Raw genomic sequence first — 13,267 nt, forward strand, 5'->3', positions numbered from 1 at the left:
GGGGGGTTTGGGAGGGAACCCACCCAGCCCCACAGGCTCTGTAAGCTTAGTGAGGTGCCACCCCCCAAAAACACGGCTCCCAGGCATGGGGTGTGTCAGCTGAGACTGAGGGAAAGTCAGACGAGGCTCAAAGCCATTAAGAAATATTCAGCACACAAAGATTTGCACCCTGAACCTCTACCCAGGCTGTCGGGAGTGGGGAGGGGGCCGATGTCGGGGGTGGGGAGGGGGCCGATCGCTGTCTCCGTGCAGAGAAGCAAGAGGTAGATGAGACGGCCACGACACATGAGGCCCAGCCTCCATCTCCCAGAGGGCCAACAAGGCAACCGGACCCTCCCTTGGCTGAGGGGTCAGGGGAAACCCTGGCATGGGGGCGGGGGGTGGGAAAGCAGCCCCAGGGCAGACAGGCAAGGGAGCCCCTGACTCACTGGGGCCAAGAAACCCAAGTGGACTGCCTGGAGGAGGGGAGTGAGTGGAGAGTTGGGCTTCAGATCAGACAGAAGGAAAGATGACAGGAACCAGAAGGGAGATGAACTGGGGATGGAGGATGGGGGGGGGGGGCGTGCAGTGACCAAGGGGCAAGATTCTCAAGCACGAGGGCCCGAGTTTGATTCCTGGCATCATGTGTATCAGAAAGAGGCTCTGGGGAGGCTGGGTGGTAGCGCAGCGGGTTAAGCGCACGTGGCACAAAGCGCAAGGACCAGAATAGGAATCCTGGTTTGAGCCCCCGGCTCCCCACCTGCAGGGGAGTCGCTTCACAGGCGGTGAAGCAGGTCTGCAGGTGTCTGTCTCTCTGTCTTTCCCTCCTCTCTCCATTTCCCTCTGTCCTGTCCAATGACGACAACATCAATATTAACTACAATAAAAAACGAGCAACAAAAGGGAGTAAATAAACATTAAAAAAAAATAGGCTGTGCATGGGGGGGGGGTGTCTCTGTCTCCCTCTTGTCTGTCTAATAAAATAGACCAGGAGGTTGGCACAGTGGATAAAGCCTTGGACTCTCAAGCATGAGGTCCTGAGTTCAATCTGCTTCTCTCTCTTTTATTAGTTTTTCTTGTTTTCATTTTGTTATTATATTTTGCCACCAGGGTTATCACTGTGACTCAGTGCTGGCACTACAAATCCAGTGCTCCTGGTGGCCTTTTTTTTTTTCCTTTTTCTTTAATATTTTCCCCCTTTTGTTGCCCTTGTTTTATTGTTATTGTTGTTACTGAGTCGTCGTTGTGGGATAGGACAGAGAGAAATGGAGAGAGGAGGGGAAGACAGAGAAGGGGAGAGAAAGACACCTGCAGACCTGCTTCACTGCCTGGGAAGCGACTCCCTTGCAGGTGGGGAGCCGGGGGCTCAAACCGGGATCCTTACGCTGGTCCTTGTGCTTTGTGCCACATGCGCTTAACCCGCTGTGCTACCGCCCGACTCCCTCCCTGAATCTTTATTAATAAATTGAATACTTGATCTCAAGTGGGAAGGCCGGATTGTAGCGCACCTGGTTGAGCGCACATGTCACAATGCACAGGGACGTGGGTTTGAGCCCCCGGCTCCCCACCTGCAGGAAGAAAGCTTTGCAAGTGGTGAAGCAGAGCTACAGGTTGTCGGTGGGAGTCGCTTCCCAGGCGGTGAAGCAGGTCTGCAGGTGTCTGTCTTTCTCTCCCCCTCTCTCTGTCTTCCCCTCCTCTCTCCATTTCTCTCTGCCCTATCCAACAATGATGACATCAATAACAACAACAATAAAACAAGGACAATGAGGGAATAAATAAATATTTTTTAAAAAAGGTTTAAAGAAGAGAGAGAGATGACAGAGAGATTCATGGGGACACTATGCAGGGAAGCTATGAAGGATGGTGTACTCCCAAGACAGCCCCCGAACTCCAGATGGTCTTGATTATTTTATTCAAGAAAGAGGTGAGGGGGTGATGTAATATAGACAGACAGAGGGCTGAACTGAGCCCTGAGTCCCTGAACCTCCCAGCTCAGCCCCAACAGCAGGACAGGACAAAAGTTGGGGGCAGTGGTGGGGGGGAGAAGCTCCAGCCTCACCCCCAAGAAATATTATTTTTCATGGGAGGGGGAAGGGGACAGGAGTCAGACAGAACCCAGGAATCACAACTGACTGTCTCCTCCCCCCCCTTTCTCTTTTCCCCCAGCTGTGTCTCTGGGATGAGGGTGGGGTGGCAGGGGGAAGAGGACGGAGCTATTTGGGGATGCCGCCACCCTTTTTGGGGGTGGTGGGCTTCCGGTTTTGCCAGAGGTGTCCCTGAATGGTGAAGGCGTCCACGCTCATGGACATGGTCTTGGCCGGAATCTGGGTGAAGCGTTTGCGGTCCGAGTTGTATTTATAGATGCCCTCGACCATGGCGGGGGTGACCGTGCGGGGGCCGTACCCCGTCAGCCGACACAACTCGTCCGTGTCCCCTGACAGTGTGTACAGCGCCCGGAACTGACAACTGGAGTCGCGGAAGAGGATGAGGAAGTGGTTGGCTTTGCTCTTCTCGATTTCCTGGAGGGGATGGACAGATGGATGGATGGATGGATGGATGGATGGACAGACAGCTCAGCTGAGCCCCTGTCTACTCCTCTCCCCCAGTCCGGTGTCTGTACACACACATACACACACACACACACACACACACACACGCACACACCCTGAAACTCTCACCTCCAGGATGCGATTCTTCTGCGGTTCGTTAACCTTTCCAGCCAGGCAGCAGTGGGATAGGGCGTTGTGAATGATGAACTTGTTGGACTTGGCACTTGGCTCCTTGTACAGTCGGGGGCCTATGGGGGGGCGCGGGTGATGGTCACGAGGGAAGGGGGGATGGTCAGGGGAGAAGGGGTATGATCACAGAGGGAGATGGGAGATGGTCAGGGGATGTCACAGGAGAAGGGGGATGGTCAAGGGAGAAGAGTGGTGGTCAGGGGAGAGGGGGGATGGTTACAGGAGATGGGGGATGATCAGGGGAGAAGGGGGACAGGCACAGGGAACGGGGGCAGGCGACCACCGGTAGCCCCCAGCCGCAGCCCCAGGCTGGCTCACCTGTGTACTCAGGCACTGAGGCGGGGGACGAGGCGTTACTGCCGTTCTCCCAGTCCCGTTCGCGGCTACCTGGGAGCCGGCTGGGAGACATGAGGCCGGAAGGAGATGGAGCCCTGAGGAGCCGGGGGAAGATCAGGGACCTCAGTGACGTGGGTGTGGGGGGATGGGGGGGCAGATGGGAGACAGACCATCACAGGGCACTTAAGTTCACAAGTACCTCTTGGGTTGGTTGCACCTGGTTGAGAGCACTTGTTACCATGCGGAAGGGTCTGGGTTTGAGCCCCCGGTCCCCACCTGCAGGCATAAGCTTCTCAAGTGGTGAAGCAGGGCTGCACGTCTCTCTCTCTCTCTCTCTCTCTTTTTTTTTTCATTTTTTGTATATTTATTTATTTTTCCCTTTTGTTGCCCTTGTGTTTTTTTACTGTTATTATAATTATTGTTGTTGTTACTGATGTTGTCGTTGTTGGAGAGGACAGAGAGAAATGGAGAGAGATGGGGAAGACAGAGAGGGGGAGAGAAAGACAGACACCTGCAGACCTGCTTCACCGCCTGTGAAGCGACTCCCCTGCAGGTGGGGAGCTGGGGGCTCGAACAGGGATCCTTACTCAGGTCCTTGTACTTTGCACCACCTGCACTTAACTCACTGCGCTACTGCCCAACTCCCCCCACCCCATTTTTTAATACCTCTTCCCTCTCAGTCTCTCTCTTGACCTATCAAATGAAATAAATACAGGTTTAAAAAAAAAAAACTCAAAAAGAAGGTGGGAATTGTATGACATTGTACCCCTCTTATCCCGCAGTCTTGTGGATCATTAAGTCAGTAATTAAAAGGGGAAAAAAAAATCAAAGGGCCAGATGGTGGTGCACCTGGTTAAGCACACACATTACAACGTGCAAGGACCCGGGTTTAAGCTCCTGGTCCCCACCTGCGGCGGTGGGGGGTGGAGGAGAAGCTCCCTGAGTGATCAAACAGTGTCTCTGTTTTTCTCTCTTATCTCCCCCTTCCTTTTCAATTTCTGTCTCCAATAAATAAATAAAGATAATTTTTAAAAAAGTAAATAAATAACAATAAAATCAAATAAAACGATGTATGTATTCAGAAAAGAGTGAACCAGAACATCCACCTGGCTTATGCCAATACCCGGGCCCAAATTCAGGACCCCACACCTACAGGTCCTAGGCTTCACCTCTGAGCCGCCACCTCCCCCTGCCAGCCCCCTAGGGTTGCCCTTGGGCTGAACGTACCTGGACATCGGTCCCTTCACACCCAGGTTATTGGGGGCCTCGTTGGCCACAGTGGACAGGGACAGGGTAGAATGTGAGTACACCTTGCTGAGCCGAGAGCCTACGGAAGTTGGGGGTGACATGGGTCAGGTAGGGGGACGCCCCCCTCAGAAGTCCTGGAAGGGTGGGGCTTCACCATTCCCAGCAGCAGAGAGACACAGACAGATGAAACACCTACAGCCCTCCTCCACCACACTTGGGACACTCCCTCCTGCGGGTGGGGGACTGGGGGCTTGAACCCGGGGCCTTACACACATACCTTTACTTCTTTTATTTATTTATTTATTTATTTATTTATTTATTTATTTATTTTTAATTATATGTATTTATTTATTTTCCCCTTTTGTTGCCCTTGTTGTTTTATTGTTGTAGTAGTTGTTGTTGTTGATGTCATTGTTGGATAGAACAGAGAGAAATGGAGAGAGGAGGGGAAGATAGAGGGGGAGAGAAAGACAGACACCTGCAGACCTGCTTCACCGCCTGTGAAGCGACTCCCCTGCAGGTGGGGAGCCGGGGGCTTGAACTGGGATCCTTCCGCTGGTCCTTGCGCTTGACGCCACGTGCGTTTAACCCACTGCGCTACCCCCTGACTCCCTGTTTTTGTTTTTATTTTTTTTAAATTATCTTTATTTATTTATTGGACAGAGACATCCAGAAATTGAGAGGGAAGGGGGAGACAGACAGACAGGGAGAAAGAGAGACACCTGCAGCCCTGTCTCACCACTCACAAAGCTTTTACCCTGCAGGTGGGACCTGAGGGCTCGAACCTGGGTTGTTGTGCGTTAGGACATGTGCCCTCAACCAACAGTGCCACCACCCAGCCCCCTTTTCTTTCTTTCATAGAGACAGAAATTGAGAGGGGAGGAGAAGACAGAGTGACAGAAGGGAGAGAGACAGACACCTGCAGCCCTGCTCCATCACTCATGCAGCTTCCCCCCTGCAAGTGGACACTAGGGGGCTTGAACCCAGGTTCCTGCACATTGTAACATGTGTTCTCCACTGGCTGTTCTATCACCTGGCCCTGGGTATTTTTAAGAGAGAGAGACAGAGAGAGAGAAAGGAGAGATATCTGCCCCATATAAACGGGGGGGGGGAATTTTTTTTTTTGGCCTCCTGGGTAACTGCTGGGGCTCGGTGCGTACACCACGAATCCACTGCTCCCGGAGGCTATTTTTTTTCCCTTTTGTTGCCCTTGTTTATTGTTGTTGTGGTTATTATTATTGTTATTGATGTTGTCATTGTTGGATAGGACAGAGAGAAATGGAGAGAGGAGGGGAAGACAGAGAGGGGGGGAGAAAGACAGACACCTGCAGACCTGCTTCACCGCCTGTGAAGCGACCTCCCTGCAGGTGGGGAGCCGGGGGCTCGAACCGGGATCTTTATGCCGGTCCTTTTGCTTGGCGCCACGTGTGTTTAACCCACTGCGCTACCGCCCGACTCCCATACTATGTGCTCTTAACCTGCTGTACTACCACCCGACTCCCCAGGAAATTTTTTTTTGCCCCTAGGGTTATTGCTGGGGCTTGGTGCCAGCACTACAAGTCCACTGCTCCTGACATCCAGTTTTTCCATTTTATTGGATAGGACAGAGAGAAATTTAAAGAGGAGGGGGAGATAGAGAGGAAGCGAGACAGAGAGATACCTGCAGACCTGCTTCACCGCTTGAGAAGCAACTCCCTCCTATAGGTGGGGAGCCGGGGGCTCAAACCCGGATCCTTGTGCTTTGTACTATGTGTGCTTAACCTGGTGCGCCATTTCCCGGCTCCCAACAGAGGAGAAATATCTTTGTAAGGAACCAGCATTGATCAACGGGAATGAACCCCACTGCCAACATCCCCTGCACCCTCAAACATGCCTGCAGGAGCCTCACACAACCCAGCCCAGAGGAAAACCCAGCCCACAGTACCTGGCACTCCCAATGCCACTGCAGCAGCCCCCAGATCCCCGGCCCACCCTGCCCACCTGGGGACCACCCCCTCACCCACCCAGGGGTCTCACCCAGCAGGCCTCGGGCGGGGCTCCTGGCCAGGGCGGAATCGTCACAGCAGCCGGAACGAGGTCGGGGACCCCTGCGGCCCCCCCGGCTGGGCCCCCCGGTGCCCACTGCCCGGGGCCGAAGCACCTTGTCAAGATCGTCCATCAATTTGAGCTGGGCCCTCCGTTCATACTCCAGCCGCGTGAAGTCCCCCCGCCGGGGTCCCACCTCTTCTTCGGCTGGGCCCCGGCCGGCAGGGGCCCCTGTGGGAGGAGCTTGGGGGGCCGCGGGGGCCGGGGGTGTGGGGGCCACATCCTCCTGGGCCAACCTGCAGATGCAGGGTGAGAGGAAGCAGTCAGAGACAGAGTGCCCCTCCACCACTTTCCACCACCCCCCGGCAGGGGGGCTGCCCTGCAGATTGGGGTGTAGTGGGGGGACCCCAGCCTCACCGCACAGCCTCCTCTCTCCGCTGCTCCTTCTCAGCCTCCTGCCACTGCCTGCGTCTTCGAGCCTCCTCTGCCCGTCGCTGCTGCCTCTCCAAGAGGCTCGCCCGTTTCTGGGCCATCTCGTCCTCGGGCTTGTCTTCATCCTGGGGGGTGTGTGTGGGGGGATCAGGGTTAGAGGGGGACAGGGAGGCTGGCTGGCTATTCATCCATCCATCTTTCCACCCATCCATCCATCCACCCACCCAGCCACTTATCCATCCATCCATCCATCCACCCATCCCTCCATCCACTTATCCATCCATCCATCCATCCACTTATCTATTCATCCATCCATCTATCCACTTATTCATCCATCCATCCACTCATCCATCCATCCATCCATCCACTTATCCATCTATCCATCCATCCAATATCCATCCATCCATCCATCTATCCACTTATTCATCTATCCATCCACTCATCCATCCATCCATCCACTTATCCATCCATCCATCCACTTATCTACCCATCCATCCATCCACTCATCCATCCATCCATCCATCCATCCATTTATCCATCCATCCATCCACTTATCTATCTATCCATCCATCCATCCACTCATCCATCCACTTATCTATCCATCCATCCATCCACTCATCCATCCATCCATCCACCCATCCACTTATCCATGCATCCATCCATCCACTTATCTATCCATCCATCCATCCACTCATCCATCCATCCATCCATCCATCCATCCACTCATCCATCCATCCATCCATTCACTTATCCATCCACTTATCTATCCATTCATCCACTCATCCATCCATCCATACATCCATCCATCCACCCATCTACTTATCTATCCATCCATCCATCCACTTTTCTATCCATCCATCCATCCATCCATCCATTCACTTATCCATCCATCCATCCATCCACTCATCCACCCATCCACTTATCTATCCATGCATCCATCCATCCACTTATCTATCCATCCATCCATCCACTCATCCATCCATCCATCCACTCATCCATCCATCCATCCATCCATCCATCCACTCATCCATCCACTTATCTATCCATTCATCCACTCATCCATCCATCCATACATCCATCCATCCACCCATCTACTTATCTATCCATCCATCCATCCACTTTTCTATCCATCCATCCATCCATCCATCCATCCATCCATTCACTTATCCATCCATCCATCCATCCATCCACTCATCCATCCATCCACTTATCTATCCATGCATCCATCCATCCACTTATCTATCCATCCATCCATCCACTCATCCATCCATCCATCCATTCACTTATCCATCCATCCATCCATTCACTTATCCATCCATCCATCCATCCACTCATCCATCCATCCATCCACTCATCCATCCATCCATTCACTCATCCATCCATCCATCCATCCACTCATCCATCCATCCATCCATTCACTTATCCACCCATCCATCCATCCATCTTTCCCTCTGTCCACACATCCAGCCAGCCAGCCACTTATCCATCCATCCATCCACCCATCCATCTTTCCATCCATCTACCCAGCCATCCAGTCACTCATCCATCCAACCATCCCTCCATCCACTTATCCATCCATCCCTCCACTTATCCATCCATCCACCTAGCCAGCCATCCATCCATTTGTCTATCCACACACCCATCCATCTACCCACTCATCCATCCATCTACCCAGTCATCCATCCATCTACCCAGTTATCCATCCATCTACCCAGTCATCCATCCATTTACCTACCCACCACCTTCTGTCCATCTACTCCCACTCCCTGAAAACCCTTATCATTCATTCATTCATTCATCCATTCACACATCCACCTATCCATCCATCCACCTACCTGTCCATCCATCCATCCATCATCTTCTGTTCATCTAACCACTCGACTGGTCCACCTTCTCTCATCCATCCATCCATCCATCCATCCATCCATCATCTTTAGATATATACTCATCCACCATTTTCAGAAAAGAGACAGAGAGACCCCTGCAGCCCTGCTCCACCACTCGTGAAGCTTTCCGCCTGCAGGTGGGAACCAGGGGCTTGAACCTGGGTCCTTGTGCGCTGTAACATGTGCGCTCAGCCAAGTGCGCCACCACCACCTGGCCCCAGTGTGACCTGATGGAGCAACACCTTGTACCACACGTGAGGACCCAGGCTTGAGCCCCAGCACCACATGGGAAGACCTACAAGGCACCAAGAGAGGCCCCTCCATGAATGGTGGAGCAGTGCTGTGCTGTCTCTCCTGCTCTCCGTGGGCTGAGGGCGGGTGGAAGCATGAGGAGGAAGACGGCGCAGAAGACCTCAGCCCTGTGTATCCAGCACTCAGCCCACCTCTGTGTCCATCCGTCCACCCTGGCCACTATGAATCCATTGTGCCTGGTGGCCATTATTATTATTATTATTATTATTAATTTACATTCTATTGGTCAGGACAGAGAGAAATTGAGAGAGGAGAGGGAGACAGGAAGATGGACACCTGCAGACTTGCTTCATCACTTGTGAAGAGACCCCTCTGTAGGTGGGGAGCCGGGGCTCGAACCCGGGTCCTTGCACATTGTACTATGTGTTCTTAACTGCATGAGCCTCCACCCACCACCCACCCCACTCGGTCATTTCAGACGCACCACCTCATCTCTCTGTTCCTGCCCACCCAGCCATCCAGCCACTTGTCTGCCACTGTCCATCTAGCTACTCTTTCTCCCCACCTTCTAAGCCTCATCACCCATCCACCCACCAACCCATCCATCAGTCTATCTTTCCACCCACTCACCCACCTTCTATCAAACCACTCTACCTGTCCACATCCTTTAACACTCATCCATCCATCCATCTTTTCCTTCCATCATCCATCCATCTTTCCACCCATCATCCATCCATTACCCATCCATCCTCCCATCTTTCCACCCATTATCCATCCATCCATCATGTCCATCTTTCCACCCATCATTCGCCTATCCACCCATCTTTCCATCCATCATCCATCTTTCCACCCATCATTCATCTATCCATCCATCCTCCCATCTTTCCATCCATTATCCATCCATCTATTATCCATCCATCCATCCATCCATCCATTATTCATCCATCATCCATCCATCTTTCCATCCATCATCCATCCATATTTCCACCCATCATTATCCATCCATCCATCCATTATCCATCCTCCCATCTTTCCATCCATCCTTCCATCCATCTATCCATCCATCCACCCATTACCCATAATCCATCCATCATCTATCCACCCATCTTTCCTTCCATCATCCATCCATCTTTCCCCCATCATTCATCTATCCATCCATCCTTCCATCCATCCACCCATTATCCACCCACTCATTACCCATCATTATCCATCCATCCATCACCCATCACCCATCGTTCCTTCCATCATCCATCACCCATCTTTCCATCCATCATCTATCACCCATCTTTCCATCCATCATCCATCCATCTTTCCACCCATCATTCATCTATTCATCCATCTTTCCATCCATTATCCATCCATCCATCCTCCCATCTTTCCACCCATTATCCTTCCATCCATCCATCCATTTTTCCTTCCATCACCCATCCATCTTTCCACCCATCATTCATCTATCCATCCATATTTCCATCCATCCATCCATCCATCCATCCATCCATCCATCCTCTATCCATCCTTCCATCATCTATCCATTTTTCCATTCATCCATCATCTTTCCATGCATCAATTCATCTTTCCATCCATCAATTCATCTTTCCATCCATCCATCCACCCACCCATTCACTTTCCTACTCACCTACCCACTCACTTATTCATCCATCCATCTACTTACCCACCTTCTATCAAACTATTCTACCTGTCCACATCCTTTTATCACTTATACATCTACTCATCCATCCATCCATCCATCCACTCACCCATCCATCCATCCACTCACCCATCCATCCAGCTACCCATCCATCCATCCATCCATCCATCCACCTTCTGTCCACCTTTGTCATTCACCCATCCACCCATGTGCCAACTCCAGTTACTGTCCCCCCACCCCGTCTCCCCACTTCCTGCCCCTCCACCCACCCACTCAGAAGACACCCACCTTATAGAAGAACCCCAGCCCAGCCCGGGGCTCTCCCTCGGAAGATGCCTCCTCCTCCAGGGAGTCCTCGGCCCCAGGTGGGCTCCCATCAGCCTCATCTTCAGCGGGGGGCTCCTCCAGGCTGCCCAAAGGGATCTCGATGAGGCCGGGCCGGCTGGGGGGTTCTTCGGGCGGGGTGCCCTGGGTCAGGAGGATGGACGAACGGGTCTGCACGGGCACCTGGCTGGGGGAGAACTTGCGCAGGTGGGGGAGGCTGTCCACGTCGTGGGGGGGCGTGAGCACGCGGGTCAGGGGGGCCAGGCGCAACTCGGCCGGCCGTGTGTGTTTGGGGCTCCGGGGTGCGGGGCTCGGCCCGGGGCTGCGGCGGGAGGCCGGGGCTCGTCGGGCGGGGCTGGGGGATGCGGCCTTGGGGGCGCTGGGGGGCCCCGGGATGACCCAGGTGGCCGAAGCCGGGGCAGGCCCAGGGGGATCCGGGGGGGCCAGGAGGCGTTGCTGCTGGTCTGTGAGCCTCTGCATGTCCCTCTGCAGTGAATTCAGTGCCGCACTCAGTTTGCTGACCGCCTTGTTATAGTCCCCCAGCCCCTCGGGGGGTGGTGGACCCACGTCGGCAGAGAACGTGACCACCTTGGGGCGCGGGGAGGGCTCCCCCTGGCCCTCGCCGGCCGCCCGCTCCCCGCCGGGCACCGGGCTGGGCTCGGCCTCTGCTTCCGGCTCTGCCTCAGTTTCCCCGCTGGCCTCCCTGGGCTGCACCTGCAGGAAGGCACTTTTGCCCAGGCGTTGACGGTGTTTGGCGAAGATGGCCTCGATCCGGCGCTTCTGGGCCTCGATGGCCCGCCTTTTCTCCTCCAGCCGGGCGCCCAGCTCACTCATCTCCGAGCTCAAGGCCTCGGGGGGGAGTCCCCCTGTCGCTGCCACTGCTGCCGGGGACCCAGGATCTGTCTCCGGCTTCACCAGCTGTTTCTTGCGCTCGGCAAAGCTGGTCATCTTCACTTCTGACGGCTGGGCCTTCGGGGAGGAGCTGCCCTCCGACGGCTGGGCCTGCCCTGCAGGTGGGCCGGGGGGCTCGGGCTTCAGGGGGGGCTCCGGGTGAGACAGGTAGACCGGGGCCTTGTTGGGGCCCTCTGGGGAGTGGAGGTAGAAGCTGCCGTCGGCCGCGCCGTCCGGGAGCAGGCGGGGCTCGGCGCTGTGGATGATTTGCAGGGCCTCCTCGATGGTGGGCAGCTCCCCGGGCTCGGCGGTGGGTGGCGGGGGTCCAGGGGACGCAGCAGCAGCAGCGGCGGCAGGGCGTGGGGGGCCCAGGCTATCAGAGCTGACGGAGCGCAGGAGGACCGGGTCTCCCATCACCACGTCCACATCGCTGTCCAGGCCAAAGGGGGTGCTGAACGACGCGGCCTGGGAGAGGGGGCGGCTGCAAGGCGGGGGGGGGGGGGGGGGGGGGAAGGGAGGGAGGGGGCAGGGAGGGAGGGGTCAGCCCCCATCTGCCTGGGCCCCGCCCCATGGGATCTGGCTAGGCCCCGCCCCTTGTACCTGCCTGGGCTATCTCCCCTTCAAAGCAGTCTGGGCCCCATCCCGGGACCTGTCAAGTCTCCATCCCCTGAACCTGTCTATCCACCAGCCTCGCTCCTTGGACCAGCCTGGGTCCCACCCGGCCCCTTAGGGCCTGACTAGGCCACGCCCCCGGAATCTGGGCCACGCCCCCTGAAGCTTCTAGCCCTATGTCCCACCCCTGTGACCTGTTTAGGCCACGCCCCTCAATCTTCTTGTCCTTGGCCCCGCCTCCTGGAATCTGTTTAGGCTCCGCCCCTGGAACCAGGACCCCCATCCCTGGAATCTGGGCCCCACCCCTGAACAGTCTAGCCCTTAGCCCCACCCCAGGGACTTAAGGGCGTGCACCCTGGGACCTGTCTAGGCCCCGTCCCCTGAACCTGTCTAGCCCCACCCCCTCCCTTCCACCCTACCCTTAGGACCTGTCTGGGCCCCAACCTCTAGAATCAACCTGAACCCCACCCCCTCAGACCTGTCTAGGCCACACACCATAAACTTGTCCAGACCCCCTTCCCCTGGGACCTTCTGGGCCCCACCCCTGAAATATGCCTGGGCCCCACCCCTGCCCCACCCCTAAACCAAGCCTGGCGCTTACCTGAGCTGGCGGTTCCAGGCCTTCCCCAGGGCCTCCATATGGGACATGGACGGGGAGGACTTCATGGAGCCTGGGGACAGGGAGGGTACTGGTCACTGGCCCGGGGACACTGGGACCCAGGGGTCAGGCTGAGGTGTCGCTAGGGGAGTCACTAGTGGTTGTATTATTATTTTTGTCTGCTTTTGCTTTTTTTTTTTTTTTTTTTGTAGCTAAGACAGAAACTGAAATGGGAAGGAGGAAAGACGCAGAGAGACACCTGCAACCCTGCTTCACTGTTCAGGAAGCTCCCACCCCC

At 55.0% G+C, this 13,267-nt stretch overlaps 1 protein-coding gene across 4 annotated transcripts in view; it reads right to left on the reverse strand.

The window, feature by feature from the left end:
* Positions 1-1,874: 1,874 nt before the first annotated feature.
* Positions 1,875-13,267, reverse strand: part of CAMSAP3 (calmodulin regulated spectrin associated protein family member 3) — a 32,743-nt gene continuing 21,350 nt past the window's right edge. For all 4 annotated transcript variants that reach the window (XM_060181618.1, XM_060181615.1, XM_060181617.1 and 1 more), the window contains 8 exons: positions 12,973-13,042; positions 10,833-12,240; positions 6,744-6,883; positions 6,318-6,622; positions 4,281-4,380; positions 3,036-3,148; positions 2,658-2,776; positions 1,875-2,498 (listed from right to left, as the gene is read on the reverse strand). In XM_060181618.1, coding sequence (XP_060037601.1) covers positions 2,193-2,498; positions 2,658-2,776; positions 3,036-3,148; positions 4,281-4,380; positions 6,318-6,622; positions 6,744-6,883; positions 10,833-12,240; positions 12,973-13,042 — 2,561 coding nt within the window. In that variant the 3' untranslated portion in view covers positions 1,875-2,192. The remainder of the gene's footprint in view (positions 2,499-2,657; positions 2,777-3,035; positions 3,149-4,280; positions 4,381-6,317; positions 6,623-6,743; positions 6,884-10,832; positions 12,241-12,972; positions 13,043-13,267) is intronic.

Source organism: Erinaceus europaeus, chromosome 23, assembly GCF_950295315.1.
Source record: "Erinaceus europaeus chromosome 23, mEriEur2.1, whole genome shotgun sequence".
Taxonomy (NCBI): Eukaryota; Metazoa; Chordata; class Mammalia; order Eulipotyphla; family Erinaceidae; genus Erinaceus; species Erinaceus europaeus.